This window comes from Cryptotermes secundus, unplaced genomic scaffold (genome assembly GCF_002891405.2).
Source record: "Cryptotermes secundus unplaced genomic scaffold, Csec_1.0 scaffold459, whole genome shotgun sequence".
In the NCBI taxonomy this organism is placed as follows: Eukaryota; Metazoa; Arthropoda; class Insecta; order Blattodea; family Kalotermitidae; genus Cryptotermes; species Cryptotermes secundus.
This window is the reverse complement of record NW_019743154.1, coordinates 471,465-497,810: the sequence shown is the minus strand read 5'-3', so window position 1 is coordinate 497,810 and position 26,346 is coordinate 471,465. Positions and strand designations below refer to the sequence as shown.

General features: G+C 40.9%; 1 protein-coding gene across 1 annotated transcript in view; it reads right to left on the bottom strand.

The window, feature by feature from the left end:
• Positions 1-5,209: 5,209 nt before the first annotated feature.
• The window catches only part of LOC111873867 (RNA-binding protein MEX3B), a 36,711-nt gene continuing 15,574 nt past the window's right edge, over positions 5,210-26,346 (bottom strand). The window contains exon 2 of the mRNA XM_023868907.2: positions 5,210-12,390. Coding sequence (XP_023724675.1) covers positions 11,198-12,390 — 1,193 coding nt within the window. The 3' untranslated portion in view covers positions 5,210-11,197. The remainder of the gene's footprint in view (positions 12,391-26,346) is intronic.

Sequence of the window (26,346 nt, the reverse complement as noted above, 5' to 3'; positions counted from 1 at the left end):
AGAGGAAGTCTGAACTGACTTATAGCATCAAGCTCTCTTAATTTCATAATGAATGCTATTTCTCTATTATTGTTCCCAAACAAATATTTAAATTTTGTTCCTATATTTATTAGCATCAGACGTATCATAATACTGCCGTGTATTCTGGTTACATTCCCTTAGGCAAGAGTTGGAATTTTCTGTGTTTATTTATAGATCAGTAATTATTCCAATCTGGACTTACGGCATCGAACTCTGGGGATGTGCCAGTAAGACCAACACCAATATTATCCAAAGATCACAATCGAAAATCCTAAGAATGTTAGTCGACGCACCTTGGTATGTGTCAAATGAAACCCTACATCAAGACTTGAAATTAAAATTCGTGAAAGAAATCATCCTGGACAGAAGCCGCCAACACATGAGAAAAATTGAAACCCACGAGAACGAACTATTGCAACCACTCAGGGAGCCAATCAACAACAGAACATTAAAAAGGAAATAGCCAAATGACCTGATATAAAACAAATCAACTTCTGAAGAAGTAATGTCGATGGACATTTTCCACGCATGATATGTAATAGTCCTTAGCGAAACCATTAACCTATAGAATGTACGTAATTCTGATTGTTAATAAATAAGTTCCTCCGAAAAAAAAAATTATAGAAGAATATGTGAGTTTGCTTTAAAGACAGCATGATCTTATTTGTGCCAGATTTTTGCTTTCTAATATAAATGCAACAATTATGGAGCAATCGGTAAAATACAAGGGCGGTAACGAAAAGGGAGCTGCGCAGTACACCCGCGAGCACAAACGCAATTTAATGTTGCAGACCGAGTAGAGTGCCCTGGCAATAATGATCTAGATTTGTATTTAACAGTAACACTGGCCATTCTGAGGCATTTCGTAGTATTAGCAGTCCCTCTAGACAAATTCCAAAACCGTATCTCGAATAGGCCACGACCGATTCCTTTTAAATCCTTTGAAAGTCATCATTCATTCGGCGCTATAGAGCCTAAATACTGGAAAACAAAAAAAAAGAAAACGAAATTCGTGGCCTGTAGTCCGCAAGCGAACTATACCGACCAAGCGACCGCCGCTTGTTGATGAAGTTAGTACCAACTTTAGCGGGGTCAGCGCAACGGATCCTCATGGCCGTTAATCTCGGATTTTAGACTGGAGCCACTATTTCCTTGAAATAGTTCCTTAATTATCCTCACCAGGATGAGTGGACACCGTTCCAGACCCACTACTTCCCAGAAAATCTTGTAGAGCCGGGAATCGAACCCAGGACCTTTGGATCTGTAGCAAGGAACTCTTGACTAGACCACAGAGGCGGTCGTCTAAATATTGACAGCGTCGTAAAGTAATCCCCAAAGAATGTCACGACACTGACTACACGCGGAATATTGTGTTCGCGCCATCCAAAACCTCCATTGTCAAACCATGTCTGTATGCGTTAGCATAGGCCAGTGGCCAGTTCATGATTCTGGTAGGTCAGGTACAGCAATAAAATATAATAGCCACCACGTCTTTCAGTCCTTCGTCAAAGTCATAAATTATAAGAGAGAATGAAACGTACCACTACGTGTCCGTAAAATAGATATCGCCTGCTAAATTTACATAAAAAAATAATTTCTGGACACGTAAGTTTCGTACAGAAATTATTCTATGAAGCGTTGTAACGTGGCCGTGCGGTCTAAGGCATGAACTATCTTCGCTCGCTATAATATTAGGGTCGTGGGTTCGAATCTCAATCACGGCACGGATGTCTGTGTGCGTTTATTCTGTTTTGTATTGTTCTGTGCGTAGTATGGGCTTTGCGACGGGCTGATCCCCCGTCCAAGGAGCCCTACCGAATGTGTATGGGGTCCCAAGGTCCAACAAAGGGACTGTAGAGCCATAGACAGCGTTGTTACTTAGTTTACAGTGTTACTGGGCAAATTAACTCCTGCAGTAATGCATTATACTGGGAGGCACTCAGTTCGAATCTCGTCTGGGGCACCGACTACCCAGATTGAGGCCTTTCGTTGCACTCAGTTCCTCCAGGCAAATTATGGGGCGCATACGGCCGCCTCCTTAAGTTTCCCAATTCAGTATTGACTGACCATCCTTCCATTCAACGTTATATTCTGAGCTACTGACAAAATCGTTAAATAGGTCACAAACAAATAGCACGGGGATGTTGTCTAGAACAGTGTTTCTCAACCGCCGGGCCGTGGCATCAATTATACTGGGCCCTTGTCTTATAAAAAAGAAATTACCGGGCCGCAGTCCCACAAAGGATGAGAACCACTGGTCTAGAATTCAGCCGATAGCTCAAACGTTCTAACCTGAAATGCTTCCAGCGTCGCCTTTACCATAAATGCAATAATTAGGAAAAGAGAGGCCTACATTGCGAAGCCTGATAAAAAATTGTTTATTTTACAGGGTTGGTAATGCAGAAGGCCTGTAAATCCGTTGCTGAAACCCAAATTCATTTCTATGCGTTTTTATGTGGTAGAAATGTCTGTGATCTAGTATCAGCGCATGTGGACAAATTGTTTTAAATATTCGATAAGGACGACTTTCACTGACTTTCCAGGTAATTATAATCTTGATTGAAATCGAATAAACTTAACACTTTGACCGCTAGCTCAATTAATTTAGAAGAACGAAGGTGGGAATTTTGTATACTGAATTATGGACTACAAACAACTCCTGTTCGTCTTCTTAGCGGGATTGGAAATTTTTAACTCTTGCACCATAATCTACAAAAATTATTCCATATCCCTCCTTTGCACATCTGGAGCGAGCGAGCATAGCTGGTCTGTGGTTGGAAGCTTATTCGTGCCAGAATTTCTATATTCATAGTAACTGTAATGATTAATTTATTACATTATTTTGGAAATCACCTATTATATAAATCCAGATTTTTTCCTTTAGGGCTGCGCCATTGCTCAAGCGGCTAGTCGCTGGCTTCCCACCGCGGCAGCCCGAGTTCGATCCCGGGTAAGGTCAAATGGGATTGTGTTGGACAAAGTGGCGCTAGGGCGAATTTTCTCAGAGTACTTCGGTTTCCCTTGCCAATCTTCATCCCACTAAATTCTCCATCATCATAATCACCCGGGGCAGGTACAATAGGCCAGAGGCCTCCGTGCCGAGTGGACCCAGTTGGACTCCACCCCCACTAAGCGAATTGTTTTTTCTTTTAACCTCAAATAGTCTAACTTTGCAACATTTTTTCCTGCATTTCGGTAACCAGACATCAGCAAATAAGCCTACTTAGTTCTCTCTGCGTTTACTTCTGGACAAACCTCCTTACTAGCATGTTTTTCTTTGCGATATTTATGTTTCCCCAATAACTTATCATCAGTGTCGAACAATTCCTTCAATTTCAACATTTTTTTCATTTTCCTATCGGCGTACGCAGAAGCAAAGAAGAAAATTAACGGCGATACAGCATGTCTTCTTTTCAGACCATTATGAACAGGAAAAGCACAAGATACATTTTCATCTGTAAGGACTTTTCTATAGATTTTATCTAGATATTTTGATTAGCTTAATTAGATCATGGGTACACCAAGCCCAATGAGAATACTGTACAATATTTCCCTCCTAACTAAACTGCAAGTTTTCTGTACGGCTACAGATGATATACTCTGTCTCCAGCATGAGGTATGCAGAAAATCCGATTAGTAGTAGACTGTCATAATCCGCTACATATGAAGTTAACCTTAAGAGAATATTGACACAATTTTGCATGGACCTGATAACGTCTCAATAATTTGGTCAGTTTGAAATACAATCTAATACTCAGGATTGTAAAAATGTGAGGAATGGAGCTTGGACAGAGCAGACAGTCTCCCGGAAAGAAGGGGCTCTAAGGCTGAGTAGGAAGACAATTTGAAAACGGACCCCAGGAATGATGCCGAAACTTTAAAACTGGGCGGGCTCTCAGATTTGGTTATATCCACCTGTATATGGTAACTGTCAATTCAAAACTCGAAAACTGTCAATCCTTTTAAGAACAGACAAAATACATACCACTGCTTTTAAATTTTGACAATTTACCCAATCTAAATTCCTTTTGATACTTGTTGGAAATGCAAAGGGGATATAGGTGCAATTTTAACTGAATATCATCAAAACAAAACAAGTGAGAAAGTCTATGAAACTTGTTCCAAAGACTTTCAATGGATCTGACATTTATCACTATCTCTGACACAGCACCATCTTAAAAGCAGCCATGAGTCTTCTACAGTCTTGATTTCTAGAGATACAGATTTAACTTTTCGAGTTACAGCCTGATATGAAAGAAGGGTTCTTCCAAAATATGATGCTATTGTTTAAGGCTCCTTGCAGATTCTGTACACAAAGAGGTATACATATAATGGCAGGAATTATTTCAGACATCTGGTAACTTCCATTTAAAAGAATGCAAATCTAAGAAAGGACTGGGAACATATTTCAAAGAAGCAAAAATTAACAACGAAATCTTATCAGGCGATCAGCTGTGTCAATTTGTAGTGNGTAGAGGCAGACATTCCATGGTGTCCCTGTCCCAGTGTGGAGGACTCCATTCGGGACAGCAGAGGAAGTCAGTGCCCATAATCCATGTTGCTTACCACTAGTTCCTCAGTATATGAATATAGCACATGAACTAAGACACCTATTACAGCAACTCCTGATGATGGAAACAGTCTCTGAAACTCGGAAGCTAATTAGCTGATTTCCTGTAAAGGCTTCACTGTATACTGTTAGTGCAAAAGCTTCAAATCTTATAAAACTAAATAAAATAAATGCCACCAAGTTCAGTTACAAATACAATTTATTTTCTAGAGAATCATTCCTAGTGAATCATTTATTCACAAGTCTGAAAAATAAAATATCAGCAAACATGAAAAAATTAACATACATTATTTAAGTACTCTTTTACCCAAAAAGGAGGTAATATGTTGAACTTCAAAATACATTTGTTCAAAGATTATCTTACGCACATTAAAACATGTATAATAAAAATATATGTGAAGAATTTTGCATGGAACTATCTAGATATTTAGGCTGAGTATATTATTATTCTCTTTGGGTATAAACACATCTCCAAATAAACAAACCTATGTATGATCCTTAAACATTTTTCATTAAATACGTAAACTTTTGTAAAATATTTAAAACACACACACACAACCCTGATAGTTCTGGATTTGAGTTTAAAAAGGGCAAATACTTTTTTCTTTATACTGAGCATGAGGGGGGGGAATAATAACTTTCAATGTGGTAATTGATAGATATATTATGAAAGATTAATGTTATTCTATATGTGAACGAGTGTAAATATATGTTACTTATACCATGAAGACATATTCACTCTTTACCACGCTCACAACAATGCATGAAGTTGCACATGCCTACCCTCCAATCCAGCAGAGACTCCTATATGGAGGGGGTGCAATATCTCAAACCCCCTCCCACCCCAAATATACTGTTGAGTACAAACTGGCCACAAGATCCATGTCTTACACCTTGATTGAAAATATATTGTAAATAGCATTTGAGAGTATTGCATAGTGGAATGGTGGAGGAAATGAGGGGCGTTGAGCAAACTCTATTGGTTCATGGGTCAGAGGGGGTTTGTGGGCTCTCCTGAAGCCCGACTGGAAGTAGTGTGGTGCAACTTTCAGATCACATAGACTACAAAATTCAGAGATAAACAACATTGCCAGGTTTGGGACTTCCTTCACTGTGTACATATGTTTGTCACCCGACTCATTTCAGTATCCATGGTTCAGAATTATTATCTTTCCCTCCACTGTGCATGTCCACACATATATACACACATACACGCACACACAATACAAACTTTTCAAAAAAGTTCACCATAAATTTCGAGTGTCATCCCAAACCTAACAGTAGTACTGCTTCTGAAAAAGTTATATATATATAAAAATCAAGAATAAAAACATTATACTGTTTCCTACACAAAAACATGTCTCCAATTCCATAATTATATTAAATCTGAACAAGAAAATTTGCTTCCACAACAATGCACCTCAAAAACACATAAGCCATTGCTTTATATTCATACTCTGCTCTATGTTATGTACTAAGAAACTACAATTACCATCATCAGCACTGTACAATCATGAGGGGGAAAATACTACACCAGGAGAGCAGAGGCAAATCAGGACTGACAAATGTTCAGTCAAATGCTACTGACAGCATATACTTTTTCTAAAATTCCAAATTATTGCATAGTTCATGGAGTCTGGGCAACTCCATGGTCCACAAACTGACCTCTCCCTCCATCATCTGATATAAAAGACAGTTACTGATTATTCTACTGATTTCCCAGCTTTGGAAACTATACATGGAGTTACATAAGTTCATGTTAGGCAAGGAAATATGCCCAGCTGTGATTATTACACCAACATCTAATCTCTGAGAACACTAGAGTCACTAAGTGTTACATTCAGTATAGTCATGGGTTGCCTCAGCTGTTACTCTATCCATGTGGTCAAAGAGTATCTAGGGTGTTGTGAAAATGTAACATTTCTTGGTTATGCACAACTCCTCAAAAAAGACTGTTTGCTTAGTTTCATGCTAGTATTTTTGTCAAAATTGGAATAGTATAAATATAACTATTACTGTTATAAATATAAAATATTAATGGTATTTTAATGGCCATTAAAGCAGAAGAGAATTGACCCATCTTTGCTGTTGGCGGATTTTTTATTTATGACTTTTATTTATAATATTAAGGTTTTTAAAATGTACTCGACACAACTGCAAAATGAGGCTGCTGTTAATATCATCATAGCAGATGTAGTCAACCACTGCTGTGAGGAGCATCCTTAACTCCCTCTTTTCACAATCATTGGAAATTTTCCCCATTTTTTATTTTTCTATCTTTCTTTTTTCAAAAAAACACATAATCAGTCTTTCAAATCACAGTAAAGCTTTGATATGGGTATGTGTGTGTGTGTGTATTTGCTGCTGTGCTAATTAATGTGAAGGAATAGAAGCAAATAATATTAAAAAATAGGGAAATATGTAATAGAATTTCAAGATTAAACAAATATAATTTACTATAATATTTCAGTACACTTCAGCCATTCTGCAATAAACAGGGAAGGAAACAATTTCATGTGGATGTAGTCACGTGTGTTCACTGACTTGGAAAACAAGAAGACATGTGAAAAAAAACTTGTTTTCTCGGTGGGATTACTGTGATCGGTAAGTTATTTAAGAACATGAGTTGTGATTCGTGACTATCCAATTTCTTTACTTTAATACCTGCTGAATTCAAGAGGCAGATTAACTGGGCATCATATCCATCTATTCAGACACTTCACCCATACAGTTATACATATGATACATATAGGTCTCATTTTCATATTTTTTCTAGCCAACAGCAAAAAGGTCTTCAAAATTTCCTGTCCCCTGTTGTAAGGCAGCGTTACAATACAAAACACTTGGCATAATTCCTGTTGATCTTGTGTTTTTAAAACCAGGCTTGGTGCAACTGTTTTAAAAACATAAGTTAGTTAAGCAGCTTGAAGTTAATAGCATCAGCTATCTTGTTATGCCACTGCCCTCAGAAACCATCCTCTTGACAGTTTGTGCGCTGATGACAAAACAGGACACCATCAAACACCTTTCATATTATAATGCTTTGTTTTTATAAGTAGTTAAATATAATATTCTACAAGAATGTGAACTGTAAATTAACTGTGTGACCACATATTGTGACTTTTAGCCCAGGTTTTCAAACACAAGACCTACACTATGATACTTCTTTGTTAACAACCTACACATTCACACACAAAGAACACACTAAATAGAAGTATTTGTTTAAATTCATAATGTTATTATAATGGTGAGCAGGTTCTTTTTCTGTTTCCTTGATACCAGTTGCTAAAGACCAAACTGCTGCAACATCAACTATGTAATTATTGCTTTCAGAGTTAGAAAAATGTTGGTTTTCAATATTAATTTTGCAAGGCAGAACGTGGTAATGGTGATTCACTTGTAAAGCCATAAACTGCTAATTCCCTTAGCTGCAGCAAGTCAGTCCTCTGCTTCTGGTAAGGAGTCAACAAAATCAGATGTCTAAGATTTATCATTTATATTATTATAAATAAATGTTATGTATATTTTGTGCATCCAAGCTGGAAAACACTACGTAACATTTCAAAGTTTTTTTAAATATATTATAATATATAATTAGGCCTGGACATTTTTACACATTAAGAATAACAACGCTAAATGTTGACACCTCTTCAGTCAAAAGCTAGTTGCATTTAGTTTTAATCCATCCCTTTCAACCCTCTCTATTAGTATTACTTTTATAATCGAAGTGGAGCTGGAGAACCTTCTGTACCACAACTTTCTGTCCCAATCAAGCTGACAGAATACCTCAGATCTGGTTTGTTGACAGACCAAACAAAAAGGAGTGTAACACTTTTAAGAAACTTGATGACTGAACCATCAACAATTCTTTTAAAACATCTATTATCCTTTAAATTAAATTATTTGCATACAAAGATCCTGCCTTTAATTATTGCATTGAAACTAGTTCCACACTTTGATTTGAAAGTAGCAGCACTATCCATGGGTCTACCAACATTTGTTTATGCAACCTCCCTCCATTAACGTTTATCTACCTTGCTATCAAAACAAATTTGCAAAGGAAACTAATTCTGCAACTGCTTCAAGAAACAAGAAATGCATTATATCCTGTAACTCTCTTTGATACCTCCAACTTTCTCCCTAAAAACTAAAGGAAATTTGAAAATTAAAAGGAAAAATGCAATGGAGGCTTTCTTCAACCTGACCCCTAGGAAGACAAAACGAGAGCTTTTCAAAACTCAAATCGAATCCAAGATGGCCACTGCAGTCTCAAATGAAAAGTTCACTCTGGGCCTGTCACATTTTGAGCAGACTAACATAAAAAATAACTTCTCCAGTGTCACTAATATTTCTTTATAGCTACATCATATATAATATATAGTATAATATATATAGGATCATAATAAAATAGAAAAACACTAAACTACTACTCTGAATGTATTTAAATATTGTGCAAACTCATCAAGGGGAGAAAGAATTTGCCACAGTATACCATTTGCAATTGTTCCTATAGTTGAAATTTATCTAGAAAAATGCAAAATTTGTCTATCATGCTAAGGATCATTCCAGGGGCTGGCAATAAATCATGCAACTTTTAATTTCAAAATTTGCATTCATAGTCAAAATAATAAATATTTCATAATATCCCAACATATGCACAAGGAGTGGTTTGTATGCATCAGTAACACAACTCTGTGCAAGTCTTAAAATAGAAGTAATGCCGAACAACTGTTCATATGTACTGTCTCAGTTGCAATATTTACAACCAACCCCAAAACTAATTTACAAGTATTAGATATTACTGTAATAATTATCGTGAAAAAGGTAAAAAAATAAAATGTTTAAATTACCATGAAGGAAAACAAAGATATTGTACATTTACTATGGTGAACTTCCTTTCTCCTTTGTTGTCACTTTGATAATAAATCTTACACCATTATAGCTACACACATGCCAAAAAAATAATATACAATCATTTCTTAAACATCAATAATAATTATAATAATAAAATCAAATACTGAAACTTTCTGTGAGGCACGCCACATCTCAGCCAGGCAGAGGACAAGGGTGGCAATTATTTAGTTTATTATTTATATTATATATATATATATAAAAGAAAAAGTTGAGATAGAGAACAATTACAACATTAGTATGCAAAAATCTCCTCACCGCCTCTCTGGAATGCGGAGAGTAAAATCCATTTAGATCAAGGGAGTCATCCATAAGTAATTGAGCAGTTTTATCTTGTTAAATTAGCTTTCTTTTACGTAATGTGCATGCCATGTATGTAGCCAAAGATCTGTCAGTCATGTCAGAAGGCTTATATTATTGGATCTAAGTCATCGCCACAGAACTGCACATGGATAAAAGAAAGTAGCCTTGGCAAGTGATGTGCAATACTTAACTACCTACAGCAATGCCTGATTTCTTATGAGAATAAATGTAAGGATATTCTAGATAAATAATTTCATAATACTCTTTCAATAACTTATGGCTATATCACATGAAAACAGAACAAGCAACACGGCTAACAAGGGATATGTCTATTCATAAATATCCAGGCAATAACAAGGAATGACTCCTTCAGTTTGACGTTCTACCTCCAATGCTATAATAGTTAAGACAAAAATGGTTATGATAAGGTGTCGATGACAGTAATGATGATGATGCAAGGATGTTGAGTGGTAATAATAATAGTAATAATACATAACATTAATCATAATTAAATCACCAGATTTTCCTGCCCCCCTTTGGATACTGAACGGTTGCAACAGCCGCTTTTAAGAATGGAGGACGCAACGCAACATCAGCGCTGCCGATGGCAGTTTTAAGAATCACAGCCAGAGCTAGTGGAACCCTGTCCTCTGTCTGACTGACTGCTGTTATTTTTATATTAGTTTTATCATAGTTTAAATAATGAGAATTGCCTACTATTTTAATCAGAATTCCCCACAAAAGAATATAAGAAATAAAAGAAAATCTCACAAGAGATGTTTCTAGTCAACATGTCTTTTTTAATTTTTTTATGTTTATCTACATTCACATCCACACATACACATAATACAAAAATCTAAATCTCGTTAAAATATTTTATAATACTCTTAAAATGTGTGATACTATTAATATTATTAATATATTATGCACTCTTGATTTGGATGAATTTCCCCACACATTATTAATGTGCTGAGGCAGGGGTGGGGGCGGTGGCATGCATTATTATTATTATTATTATTATTTTTATTATTAATGACAGAGACCTGCTTTCCACAGAATGTACCCAAATATTGTGTTGGGGCAAGGGAAAAAATCACACTCCATACATTCAAAAACTAAACATTCAAACAAAAATATTTAACATAAAATATAGATTTAAATAATTTAATTTACTCTTTCGTTGTATAAAAATTTTCTTCTTATCCAGACCCCACTGGCACCAATACATTCTGTCAAAGCCCATGTCTCCGAATGATGTGTTCTTAACCCCATGTGCTACCAACATGGTGTGCAGTGAATCAAGGAATTCTGGATTCCCTGAGCAAATAGTGTTAAGAACAACCTTATAAATGGAAATGAATATGCTAGCATACTGCTGTTTGTTCTTCTATCTTAGGAGAAGATTCGAATAGCCTGTGCTACAGGCAACTGGCAGACAGGGCAGAGTGGAGTAGCATCCCCGTCACACACCCGATTGGCACAGTCCAAGCAGAAGAGATTGTGCCCACATGGTACTAGGGCAGCATCCACTTCCTTCTCTCCACAAACAAGGCAGTCACGGCGACCGCCACTACCAGCCCCGCCACTGTTGCCACTTACTAGTCCTCCCAAACTTCCCAGACTTGTCAGTGAGTCTGTGGGTGAAACAGATGCTGCAGGCGACGGTCGTGTTGCTGGAACAGATGAACCGCCTGATGGGAATGACCAGATGCTGGAAGGGGCAGTGGCTGTCTCAAATGATGGGGATTCTCCAAGTCCTTCATCACGATCCAGACTGCCATTCCAGATGGATACCAAGTCTCCAAGCCGACTCCCTTGGCCACCGGAGCCCGATGAACTAGACGAGGAGCTGCAAGATCCAGATGAAGAGAAGGCGCCTGTGCTGCCAGTTGATGACGTCATGGAAGGGAAGGAGATGGGCATGGATCCATCTGCAAGACCAGTAGTTGAAGCAGGCGTGGTGGGTGCCAGGCTGTTATCCAGATAACTAAACAGCGATCCAAGGCCTGATTTGTAAAGAGAAGCCAACAAGTCCGGAGACTCATCGATAAGACCAGCGCTACCTAACAGTGTGCCAGCAAGTCCCGCTGCACTACTCAAGCTCCCTGCTACGGTTCCATTTCCAGTCCGCATTGCAATGTGCGCCTCTATCTCCCGCCTTGCAGTCTCTACACTCTCCGGTAAACCTGTCACCTCAAACACTGGTTCTTTGTCACGTGAAGGTGTAACAATATAGGTGTGTGTCTGATGTTGGATGCGTTTGATGGTTGCTCCTTTTGGACCCACCACCAGGCCCACCACACGATAAGGAACGCGGACTTGGATTGTGACATGACCAGGAACATTTGCTGGAGGCCCAGGAGGCGCTGTTGAGTTCCCCCCTACACCACCCAGACCCCCACCGCCTAAGTTGTTCTTACGTGATGCCCTGATCTGTGAAAAATGCTCTGCTGCTGATAGTATCTCCCGTTTAGCTTTGGCCACGTCTTCTTTGCGCCCAGTCACAACAAATACTGGCTCTTCTCCTCGCACTGGAGTCTTTATGTATGTGTTCGTCTTGGCACGCAAAGCCTTGATCTTGCAACCTGAAACAAATATAGAAATCAGTGTCCAGTAAGCACCAAAGACAAATCTTTAAAAGCATTCAATTATATCTGAAGGGTGCCATTGTTGAGGCCTGCCTCAGCCTTAATTTATGAAAGAAAAAATACGCTATAAGTGGTCACTGGTCACCATATTCTCATTTAACAAGAGAAAAAATCAGCAATGGTTTAGATGGAATATTTCAGCAAAGTACGCGTACATGACAGGAAAAATGTAACTAAAAACCAGACATGAAGATGGCACACATGTGCCGACACACCTGCTGGAAAGAGTTTTGTGTGGGCAGGAATATCATAAATATTACCTATACTCCTGTAACGAAGTATAAATGACAATGTCAAGAGATTTTAAAATTGAAACCATATTGTGATGACACCGGTCTAGAAAATTCGCTGCGCTGACCACGCGACACCCTCTATCCGCTAAAGCTGGCACTAACTTCGCCGACAAGCGGCGGTCGCTCGGTCGGTATAGTTCGCTTTCGGACTAAAACCACAGAATTCTTTTATTGTGACGACATATTTAGAACTGGAACAGATCAACAGAATCCAAACTGCGAAGCTAATGATGACGATAATGGCTACAATGAGATATTTTCAAAAGTACCAACTTGGAAGCTAATTCTGTAATACGAAATACCGAAACAGTCTGGCACACTGATGAACATATACAAGAACATCAAAATAAGGTAGGCTTTCTAAACGCATTCCTTATTGTAATGGTATAGGTAAAGTTTTTCCTGTACTTAATTAAGCACTATGTCATTAAAGCATATGGGAGCATGGAGGTATAGCTCCACCATCATCACTATATAGAAGTGAATGGACACCTTCACGCCCTGGCTGCTTTACCCCCGAGTAAAGAGCCACCGGTACGCACTGGAAAGGAAGCTGGGCGGGCCTCAGAGCCGGCCTGAATGCTGCGGAAAAGAGAAAAATCTTCACACTGTCGGGTATCGAACCCAGACCGTCCAGCTCGTAACCCGTCGCTATAACGGTAGGCAGACGCTAGGGACAAGAATATCCTCTTCTCCACGTCGTCCAGACCGGCTCTGGGGTCTACCCATCCTCCTATCCAATGGGGCGGGGGGCTCTATCCCTGGGGGTAAAGTGGCCGGGGCGTGAAGATGATCACTTCCCTCCAACTTTTGCCGAGATAAGAAAATGTGGATCTATACACCCACTCCCCCTTACGTCTTTATGGTGTAGTGCTTAATTAGTTAAGCACAGGGACAACTTTACCTTTACAAGAGACAAACCGTCGGAAGTTTACAGACAGTGGCATAAAAGTAAGTACCTCTTCATACTTTATAAATGCTGTTAATCAAAAGGAAAACCAGGCAATATTCTTGAGAACAAAATAAAGGCTGAAGTATCATGGAAAGTAGTGACAAATCTCTTAAGGAGAAATAACAGATTATCTTAAATATTGCATGGGAATTCTGAGGAAAAGCACGAAAAAGACAATGCTGGTATTGAAAGCAGACAACTCTTTAAAATACTAGTGCCCACTCAACTAGACAATATCAAAATAAAGCTGACTATATCATAAGCCTACTCTTTTGCATCTGAAACAGTATCGATAAACAGCACTAGAGAAACAACAGGGTGAAAGAAGGCAACGATGCGAACACATAACTGAAGAAGGGTGAACTATGAAGCACGCCCTTACTGTCAATACGAACGACCTACGACGTACTGTGACCGTGGCCTTGAAAGTTCGTCAAAGAACGAAACAAAGAGAAACAAGAAATGGCACCAGACAGTCCAGCGCTAGAATCCACAACATAAAAACTAACGGACGGAAAGCTAACCTGACCTAAAGAGGTAAAAAAGTGAAGTTGTCCTTATGCTTAATTAGTAAAGCACTATGCCATGAAGACATATGGGAAGTGGAGGTATAGCTCCACCTTTCTTGACTTCGGCACTATAGTTGAGTAGTCAGCTTCACGCCCTTGCCGCTATACCCCTCGGGGAAAGTCCCCAATAACACCCCTGTATAAGAGACTGTGTTGGTCCCAGAGTAGATCTGGACTCTTTCGAGAATGAATTTTTGCACTTCTGGGAATGGAACCCGGGCCGTCCACCCCGTCACTGTACCGACTGAGCTCTCAAACGCCCACTTATTCTGGCTCTATTTTATTTACATTTACGCTTCTTTAAGGCTTCACCAATAAAATGAGCGCACCAGACACAATGCCACAGACAAAGGAAGTATAGGAAGGTGATTAACGCCAAGGAATTTGGGGCAATGATTACCAGCATCATGTAAATTTCTTCGCTATGTTCTTGCCTCCATAAAAGTTCCTTACCGATGTCGTATAAAGGTGAAGGCAAAACAGGGCCGTCTTTCTTTCTTTCTCTGGATTGTTTCGCGCGTCCTTTCCGTCCTTCAAAAGCAAGAAAACCAACCACGCTCGGTCGGGTCTGCAGTCACCTTGGCTGCGGACTTTCAACTCCCTTAGACGCTCGGCCACTGTTTCTGCTGGCTCGCTGGCACTACATATTTCTCTGACAGTCAAGGCTCATGTTGGTCTGTGCCCCCTGTTGTCGATTATGATCTCATCGAAATATTTCCACTACTGAACGAAGGAAGATGCCCTGAACTGGAATTTGAATGATGCAGGACAGACAAAAGCAACTGTTCCTAAAACGCTTATAAAGAACGGATTCTGCAACGTCTAATACTACTACAAGAGTCGGCCGGAGTTCTCTTCGCCTCCATGTCCAGAAGGCTATGAAGTATTAACCGCTCACCTAAGGGGGCACGCGATAGCGTAGTTGGTTGAGGCACTATGCTACAAGCCGGAAGGTTGCGGGATCGAATCCCGATGAGGTGGATTTTTTCAATTTATCTCATCCTTCCAGCCCGGCTCTGGCCCTGGGATCGACTCAGCCTCTAACAGAAATGAGTACTAGGAATATGCTTGGGGGTAAAGGGCGGCCGGCCGGCCGGCTCGTAAGGCTGACAACCGCACCGCCATCTGTGGGCCGGTTCTCTAGAAAATGTTGGAAGTTCAACATCTCAGAATCCTATGGGCCTCCACGGCCAGTGACAGGGATTACGTTACTTATCTCTCACCTAATGCGTTCTGGAGGCTAAAATGGCAGGAGCGTAAACCTGACCGGTCACCTCCCCTCTAGTATCGAGGATAAATATGGGCGCTCACCTCCACATCCCCTATATGGGCTCATGACGCTTCGGCACCACTCAACTTTGCTAACGTGTCACTAAACCTATCAAAGGCCAAACCTTTGTGAGGCTTAATGTGACTATATGGACGTTTGGATTACCGTAGGCCGAAGCATGGACGATGTGAAAGGGAAGCGACCGCGGTTTACCTTGAGGAAAATAATTTTTACTTANCACTCCTCCATACGACACAATGGCATGGTACTAAAAGCACAGGGACAATGTTGCCTTTTTTACCTTTTAGTTTTCGCTTATGCTAGCGTCTACGCAGCCATGTCTCCTTTCCCCCAAACGGCAGAAAGCCAACCTGACAACAGGGAAGACAGGCTACTCCTGGAATCATGCCGAGCGCAAGCACCTTACAGGTTGCACGGTAGAACACTGGGCAAATTCTTTATTTATTTTACAAGTTCTTCAACATCAAGGAAACAATGTTTCCTGCTTTCTGATACTTTGGAACATTTACCGATACTGACACTATCCCACCTTTGCTTTAAAGTTATACCTAATGTTGGGAAGAAACAAGATTATAATGGTTATATACTCCATAATGAAGTACACAGAATTACCAACCGCGTCCCTTAAAGTCCGCCAACACTTAAAAATGTGAGAATGTAATGCCTATTAGTGAGAAGTCTCCCGCATCGAATTTCACCAGTTTATGGACAAAAAGGTAAAGCTGTCCCTGTGCTTAACTCACTAAGCACTAGGCTATGAAGACGTATGTGGGAGTGGATGTATAGATCCACATTTTCTTGACCTTGACATTGGTTGGAGGTTCCCAGGGGAAAGAGTCCTCGGCACCCATTGCATAGGAGGTTGGGTGGCCCCCAAAGCCGGTCTGGACGACATGGAGAAGTGCAAATTCTTGACTATCGGGACTCGAACTGCGACTTCTCGGACGTCCAGCTAGTAGCCAGTCGTTATACAGACTAGACCTCATTAACAATCAGTATGGCTGAAAATCTTAATTTCTCAACAACTTTCAGTGGATCTGTGAAGCGGTTTAGGCTCTGATATTAAGGCACGGATGGACAGACGTGACCTACACACACGGCATTCTTTACTATGTTGCAGAGAATGCGTAAAGAGGCAAGAGGGCCTGGCATTCTATGGGTAAGATAACAGAATTTCTGTGCACGCTGGGAATATTAACCCATCCATCGTGATTCGAATCCAGATAATTACCATCATGGTCGTCGTCGTCGTCGTGATAAAGTCTAAAACGTGGATTCCTACCTTCCCAGTTCTCAGGTGGACAGATGAAAGCCAGGACTAGAGATAAAGGAAAAATCCAAAGATGTTAACATCAAGTTTTTCCTAATGAAAAAGAATAAATATGCCGGGGTGAAGGTGTTGATAATGCGTGATGTTTATAACTCAACACCACTTCCTGCAATTAACACCGATAAGTGTTACTATTGATCAAAGGTTGACGATAGTTTTACACCCAGAGAGTTCTATTTGCTTCCCCAATCTACCACTGCAACATGATAACAGCACCACTTTCTACAAATAAAAAAATATAAGTTCTTTGCTCTAAAAAAACTGACGAGGACAATGTTTACTGGGTCACATTATGCTTATCTTCTTTATGGAACTTCTGTACAATGCTGCATATAAATACCGATAAAAAGATAATACACTAATGCATGATCACCAATGTTGATGCAGATTTGAAGGTGTCTGAAAGGGTGTCTTGCAGGCCATTCTCTATAAACGCGAGTTAAGATTTGTGTGCTGTTTACAAGCGGAACAGTCAGAACTCCAATTTAGACTATTTTCTAACATATAGTTAGAATAAGATTTGCTTAATGTCGAAAAACAGAAACGCCTACCAACGAAATAAATAATCTTAAGCTATGTTAGAGTCACGATTGACAATCGCGACACAGGTATGGATTATCAGTTCCAACTGTTACGTGCCTATAAGCATGGGATTTTCGGCCGTAACAGAGCCACTGAACATAATCCTGAAGAACTTCCATCTCAAATTAAAATTTACGATTCCGTTTAATATTAACGTCCAAACTCTTTGAGCCTTCCCAGTCTCGAGACTCGTAAATGAGTAAAATCATCCGATTATAAGGAGCAAAAAACAAGTAACTAAATTCAGGGTCTGTATTAATTTAACCACTGGAGGAAGATCCTGAAGAATGTGAGTACCTGAGTAACAATCGGCCTTTCAGGGAAGATTCTGAAGGAGTACCTGAGTAACAGTCGGCCTTCCAGGGAAGATTCTGAAGAATGTGAATACCTGAGTAACAATCGGCCTTCCACGGAAGATTCTGAAGAATGTGAATACCTGAGTAACAATCGGCCTTCCATGGGAGATTCTGAAGAATGTGAATACCTGAGTAACAATCTGGCCTTCCAGGGAAGATCCTGAAGAATGTGAATGCCTGAGTAACAATCGGCCTTCCACGGAAGATTCTGAAGAATGTGAATACCTGAGTAAAAATCGGCCTTCCACGGGAGATTCTGAAGAATGTGAATACCTGAGTAACAATCGGCCTTCCACGGAAGATTCTAAAGAATGTGAGTACCTGAGTAACAATCGGCCTTCCACAGAAGATTCTGAAGAATGTGAATACCTGAGTAACAATCGGCCTTCCACGGAAGATCGTGAAGAATGTGAATACCTGAGCAACAATCGGCCTTCCACGAAGATACTGTTGATTACGTAATTACATCGAAATCTAAGATAATTCTACATTTTCGTACTGAAGGTTCCGTTGTTCAGAATGTACCTGGTTGTCTTCGGTCGGAATCATGAGGTGAACATGTACAGTTCTTCGACATTTACACACCAAAACAATGAAATTACCCAAATAAGCATTTGTAAATTGAAGGCAAAAAATAATAGGGTGCATAAATAAAACCATAATTCTATCCGAAATAACATATAAACATATGATTCGGCCCACTTCCTTTTCCGTTCTCATAGGATGAAGTTACAAAATAAAACCCGAAAATCAAATACCAAATTTTAACAAGGCATTAACATTTCTCTGGAAAGCATTTAGAGATCTGGGTCAATTTTCTGGGCAGTTTGCTCCTACGAGAAGGAAGATGTAACTCTAGCAACACGGCTTCAGTGTATAGCGTAATTGGTTGAGGCACTATTGTACAAGCCGGAAGGTCGCGGGAACGAATCCCGATGAGGTGGATTTTTTCAATTTACTTAATCCTTGCAGCCGCACTATGGCTCTGGGGCCGACTCAGCCTCTAACAGAAATGAGTACCAGGAATATTCCTGGAGGCAAAGGGCGGCCGGCGCGTAAGGCTGACCTCAAAACAATCTGTGAGCCGAGTGTCTAGAAAATGTGGGAGCCTCAACAGCTCATAACCTTATGGGCCTCCACCGCCTGTTAAAGGGATACCTTTACTTTTTTTTTTTACTGTAGTGACAGCAAAGCCTATTCAGAGAAACATTTATTGCAATATAATTCCGTTGCTACCAGAATAGTTATATGCTGCAATATTGCTATCGACTACATTGCAACTGCCCCGCTGCAGAGCTTGCCAGTACACTATACAAAAAATTCATGAGGTACCAGGATTTGCTTTTGCATCCAACGTCCAATAATGCTGCCGATATTCTGGGGGATGGCGGAAGGTCTCAATTCAAATCCGGACATTATGGTTCATTATGTACAGAGTGCCCCTATGCCTTTTCTCCCGGGGGTAAAGCGGCAGGAGCGTGAAGTTGACCATTCACACCCAACTCGTACTGACGTCAAGAAAATATGGCTCTATAATCCACTACCCCACACGGCTTTATGGCGTAGTGATTGATTAGTTATTTTTTTAATTGCTAGTGGGGTGGGACTAAGTCCCTTGCACTGCGGCCACTTCATTGTACCAGCCCCAGATGATAGGTGAGGGTGATTGTGGAGCAACTGGTGGAATGAAGATTGGCAGGGGAAACCGAAGTACTCGGAGAAAACCTGCCCCAGCGCCACTTTGTCCACCACAAATCCCACTTGACCAGACCCGGGACGCCGCGGTGGTAAGCCAGCGACTAACCGCTTGATTAGTTAAGCACAGGGACAACTTTACCTTTCATGTCCCCATACCCAAGATGTACTACGGGGCATAAGACGAAGGAAAGCCGTACTATACAAAGCCACAGCAAAAGTAAGCGGCCAACTTCACACTCCGATCACTTAATCCGCAGTACCCCAGAAGGCTGAGTGGACCCCAGGCCTATTCTGGGGCTCTGAACAACGTACCCGAAAGTAGTTACTTTCACCACAGGTTTGGTATCCGAAAGTGACACACGATTATTTAACGACACTGTATTAATTGCAAAGATTATTCTGCGTCCAATAACAGGTAAAAAACTAGAAAGATGAACTGAGGGCTGTGAAGGAATTAGTTGTCGCCCATTTCAAGATCCTATCCCGGAATTCAGTTTCGAAAATTCGGGAAAAATAATCACAGTCGTAATTTCCGGGCTCCGACACAGATTCGAAAGTAGCACTTGCGAGTGCTCATTAACAATCTGCTCTAAAGGCAGCGGTCACATTGGGCTCGTGCTGGCCTGGTACTCACATAGAACGACTGAGGTTGGAGAAAACTGCATAATGAGGAGCTTCATAACCTGTACTCTTCTCAAAGAATAACTAGAATGATCAAGCCAAGGAGGATGAGGTGGGAGGGGAATGTAGCACAAATGGGGAGACGAGGAATGTATATAGGATATTGGTGGGAAACCCAGGAGGAAAGAGACCCCCGGGAAGACCAAGGCGTAGGTGGGTGGACAATATTAAAATGGAGATATAGGATGGGCTGGTAAGGACTGGATTGATCTGGCTCAGGATAGGGACCAGTGGACGGCTCTTGTGAACACGGTAATGAACCTTCGGGTTCCATAATGCTGGGAAACTCCTGAGTAGCTGCAGAATTGGCGGCTCCTCAAGAAGCGCTCAACTCTATGATTTAGTTAATTAAGAACTTATTTTTATTCAGAAAAGAATGTAAACATATTCTTTAAAATTTGTCATATGTATTTCTTTTACAGACGTCTTCATTCTAGTGTAGCATGCCGATTATCTAATCCAGACGTAACGCTAACTGAATTAGATTCGACGCTATGTGCCCTTCATTTCAGAACATGTACTGCAGCTTTGCTAATAACCATTCAATATGCACCCCTGAGACTGTTAGCTTAGTTTTAAATATTTCCAATATACGTTCCGTTACATAGGGAGGAAAGGGTTACAGATTCAAGCTATATTCGAAGTTTAAGCGGACAGCCTCTATGTTTTTTTTTTTTTTTACAAAGGGTGACGAAGGGACTAACAATGCATATCGAATAACAGGCGAGATGTTCAATTCTGCCGTAAAATGTTGCATTCGAGTTCGTTTTTAGAATAGAGACGGCCCCTAACCAAACTACGGACACACTACAATAACCACAAACATTCTTAACCTCAATGTTAACACAACTGTAAGTGTCCAAACCCCGAATCTTTCTTTCAATGGAAAAAAGGAGGTTCATCTTATTTCACGAAATTGTGGGCAAGTCTGTGCTGCTGAAGTACATCGCACAAATGCTTTTTTACTTTGTGCCAGGTTTCTAATTTTATGCGACTGCCTTTGACACACCGTTCCTTCCAAAAATAGACTCCAGCGAGACAAATCCAGTTGCAGGAAAAACGGTCCCGCTTTATTCTATGGTGTCACTAAATTGAAAAAATAAATAAATAAATAAATAAAAAATAAAGGTATCCATGTAACAGGCTGTGGAGACCAACAGAGTTGTGAGATGTCGAGGTTCCCACATTTTCTAGACAATCGGCTCATAGATGGCGGCAAGGTTAACAGCCTTACGCGCCGGCCGCCCTTTACCCCCAACAATATTTCTGATACTCATTTCTGTTAGAGGCTGAGTCGACCCCAGGGCCACAGTGCGGCTGGAACGATTGGGTCAATTGAAAAAAGAAATCCAACGACCTCATCGGGACTTGAACTCGCGACTTCCGGCTTGTAGCATTAGTGCCTCAACCAACTACGCTACCGCGCGCATTGGTTACTCGAGGAATTAGTATCTTTTGCTACAAGATGCGTGACGCGCAATTCAATTTACAACACATGATGTCCCGCTGAACTGAGAATATGGACAACGTCCTAGTGTTAAATTTCATTGACATGATACTCGTGTCTAACATAACATCCGGTTTACAACAGTCATGCGCAATGCGTATCTTTACTATTTTCAACGGGAAAATTATATCCATTCTCCCTTCCTACCTAGTGTTACCAAATGCTACTAAATCCTCGTGTATGGCCGCGCCATAGCTCAACCGGTTAGTCGCTGGCTTCCCACCGCGGAGGCCCGGGTTCGATCCCGGGTCTGGTCAAGTGGGATTTGTGGCGGACAAAGTGGCGCTGGGGCAGGTTTTCTCCGAGTACTTCGGTTTCCCCTGCCAATCTTCATTCCACCAATTCCTCCACAATCACCCTCACCTGTCATCTGGGGCTGGTACAATAGGCCAGAGGTGGCCGCAGTATAAGGGACTCACTCACACCCCACTAGAAATAAAAAAAATCCTCATGTAACACATATATCATGAAATGAATACGTTACGTTTTAATATCGCATTCACTTCGATGGTGACAAAATCGAACTACCATTTCATTTTGGGTGTCATCTAATTTTGAGGAATTTCGATGTTAAATTACCCACACAAGTGAGTCTTAAAACGGTGCATCTGATACACAGCAATAAAAAGGCATACACTTCACTGTGCGCCATCTATCAGCAATTTTCAGTTCCTGGCCCAAGGGCTTTCAGGGACGATCAGCTAAGACATCAAAGCTAACGACAGAAGGAACAGCCACGGGCGATGAGGGTGCAGTAAAAAGGGAGAATCTGTATTCACTAAAAACTCAGTCGTTTCAATGCGGTTATCAAATTTTGTACATCACGTTCTTTTCTTGCAGGCGAATGGCCAAGAATTTATGTGACGATGTCACTGGAGTATTAAGATGAAATTCACTAGAATGCTTTTGGGTTCCAAGTAATGAATAAATATAGGAAATCTTTACGCGGTGGTTGTACTCTCCCGTAGTCCTACGGAGGTGAATCCTTCAGAAGATGATAGTCACCGCCTTATACAAAAGGAGCCATATTCTGAGCCACATCAAGCCATTAAACCAATATTACTTGGATAGTAGCCATTATCTGAGGAATATTCGATACACGCGACGTTTAAAAAATTGAATCTTTACACACACATGCATACCATACCATATATTTTAATGCTGTCCTCCCATTTACATCTAGGTTTCCTTAATGTCCTTCCAATCTGGGCTTTCGGCTAAATTCTGTGCGCCTCTAGTAATATTCTCATGCCGTAACAATGCCAAGGCCGATCAAAGCAAACTGATCATGAAGTGTACAGCAAGGAGATCGACGCAACAGTGACAGGATACTTGTATTTGTCAAGCACTGAATTTATGTACCTGCACGTTTTCCCCGTGCTTAACTAATTAAGCACTATGCCATGAAGGCGTATGGGGAGTGGATGCATAGATCCAGTTTTTCTTGACCTCGGCAATAGTTGGAGGTGAGCTTCACGCCCCGGCCGCTTTACCCCGGGTAAAAAGCCCCCTGTACCCACTAGATACGAGGTTGGGTGGACCCCAGAGCCAGTCTGGAGGATTTGAAGAGAAAATTGTTGACTCCTCGGTCGTCCAGCCCGTAGCCAGTGGCTAACCGTCCACGCTATCCCGGCTCCTTTTAAGTACCTGCAGTATACAAAATCTGTGGATTATTTCATTTTGGGATGTTACGTCATGCAGATTGGCAGATATGAATATGCTGCTTTGGGCATTATCTTGAATATGGAGACTACAGGTTGCCCCGAAATGTCCTTACCTGTCTACCAAAGAACAATCACCCCCGAAAAGGCAGTAATCTACTGTCATCCCTTGAGAACTTTAAACCCCAAGAGATGAACTGTTTATAACTGGCCATCAAAGTAAGAGCGTTCGAAGTTCAATCTGCCATCATACACATTTCGTGGGCTGGTGCCAATTAAAAGCTATCACAATCTTAATGGTACTGCTGAGGTATTCACATGAAGTTAAAATAAGAAGCCAATGATTTTTAACAACACAAAGGCATCAATTGCTTACATTTATTAACATGCTGCTACCCTGAACGACTCCAAGTCTATAACAGACAGCACAGTGACAACACCTTTTGCTAAGCAACGTGTGCATTAGTGGCATTTGCCTGCCAAGTCTGGTGCATCACGACATCCTGCAATACAGCCCATATGAGAAGCAGGCACACGATACCTGAGCACCAAACAAATTCTGTCCTTTAGACACATTACATAACCACCCCAGCAATGCCACAGAACCTTCATCGAGCAAGAAATCGCAAAGCTGTACCATTACTACTTGCATACCCGCTCTGAGTGGAGGCAGTATTAATGAATCACTTTGAAATGCCACGTAATGTTACACATTCACTCATAGAGCTGAGCCCTTCTTGAGAAGCCGCCAATTGTGCAGCTATTCAAGAACTTCCCAGCGTTTTATGGAATCCGAAGGTTCACTGTGTGCTCACAAGAGCCCTCCACTGGTCCCTATCCTGAACCACATCGATTTAGTCCATACCATTCCATCCTATCTCTCTAAGATCCATTTTAATATTGTTCACCCACCGACGTCTTGGTCTTAACAGTAGTCTTCTTCCATCTGGCTTTCCCACCAATGCCCTATATGCATTCCTCTTCTCCCGCATTCGTACATGCCCTGCCCACCTCATCCTCCTTGACTTGATCATTCTAATTATACTTGGCGAAGAGTACAAGTTATGAAGCTCCTCGTTATGTTACCCGATATACATCTAACTGCTAATCGAAGTAATACAAAATCTGTGAGGTAATTATGACGCGTACTTTTCTTCAATAATTCCTTACCCTACATATACGGGCTATCAGCTACAAATTAAAATCACACAACTAGGCGATCTATTTCTCTGCAAAATTACCCCTACTAGTTTAACTTTATTCATTTTGGTCCGTCACACTAGTTAAATATTATACAACGATTTGACATCTTAATTAAAATCTGCATATGAAACTTTGATTCAACTTTCTGTGTCTGTGTTTAGGTACAGGCCTTGCGACGAGCTGATCACCCGTCCAAGGAGTCCTACCGTCTGTAAAATGATCATGAAACTGAGAAATCAGCCCTATGCTCCAAAGTGGGAGCGAGAGAGAAACCCCAACTACTTGAATGATGTCTAACCTAACCTCAAAATACCGCACTTTCACCATTAACACATTTATGATTATACTCATGCCAAATTTCGTATCCACCTCAAACAGCTAATTAGCGGCCAGCACCAAATGTAAAGCTAAAGACATTTCGCGTGACCAATAGTTTGTTGAGCACTGCAGAAAAGCTGCTTTACTGGAACAATTGTCTATGGCACTTCAGACGTTCACAAGGCCGCCATGGTGGAATTACAAATTACAAGGAATTAATGATATGACGTCCACACCAAAAGTGAAAACCATCAACTTAAAAAATTATTATAGGGGCAGATGCATGCGACATCATACGTATTTCTTTGTGAACACAAACAGGGATTAGGCCTTGAAGACCCGTTCCTTTAAAGCTCAAGGTGTTTCTGTACTTTCCACTTTTCCTCGGTCTTCCAGCATCCCGCTGTTTTCTTAATGAAATCGAAAAAATTCTGACATTTCAAAACATTTCCCGAAATAAAATTCCAGACATGCTAGTGGCTTTGATCCATAAACTACAAGGCTAATCTCAAAACAGTCTGCATATGACAATGTCAAAAACTGTTCTTTCACAGGGAACAGAATCACGGGTAGAACAGACAACACAAGTTGACGAATGTATGGGCATCGTACAATTTTGGCACTATCTCTTTCTTTTGTTTCATTATGTCGAGTACTCCGGAAGAAAAAGTGTATCTTCACATATGATGTGCCCAATGTTCTTGTCCAATTTATTGCTCCTTGGTTCGAGTCCAGGGCGGTATCCACGAAATAAATGTTTGTAGATGACTTGCTCGCCGGTCACGGTAGCCGAGCGGTCTAAGGCATGCACTGTCTTCGCTCGCTCGGAAGCCGGGATCGTGGGTTCGAATCCCACTCAGGGCATGGATGTTTGTGTGCGTTTTTCTGTGTTTGTCTACAGGTAGAGGCCTTGCGACGAGCTGATCACTCGCCCAAGGAGTCTACCGTATGTGTAAGATCTAGAAAAACCGAAGTGAACGGAGTTCATGGAGGTAGGCCTAGGCCCACTGGGGCTGTAGTGCCAAGGGTAAAAAAAAAGATGACTTGCTCTGGTCAGCCAAAACCCACGTTTCTTCTCGACCGCTGGCGAGAGGAATCCACCGATGTCCTTATCTCTGCATTCGGCTAGTAAGAAAGGGCAACTCCTGTTGCACTCCAAAAGTAAAATGTGTTGAGCTGCGCAGGACTGATTCATTAGCGGGTTCAGATACCCGATCTGTTTTGCGTTACATCAAACCACATACTCTCACATCTAAATGATCTGACGTGGAATCTACAGCTGAACTACTGTCTTCATATTCCCGGGTCCTGCAAAGCTAATCATCATTACAGTATGTAAGATTTGAGGCTTTCACGGCGGTGACTATGAAGAAAGCAGTCTTCTGGGATTTGGCACCGTGTATATGTGGTGTTAACCGACGTTCCTCCGAAACGTCGGTTAACACCACATAT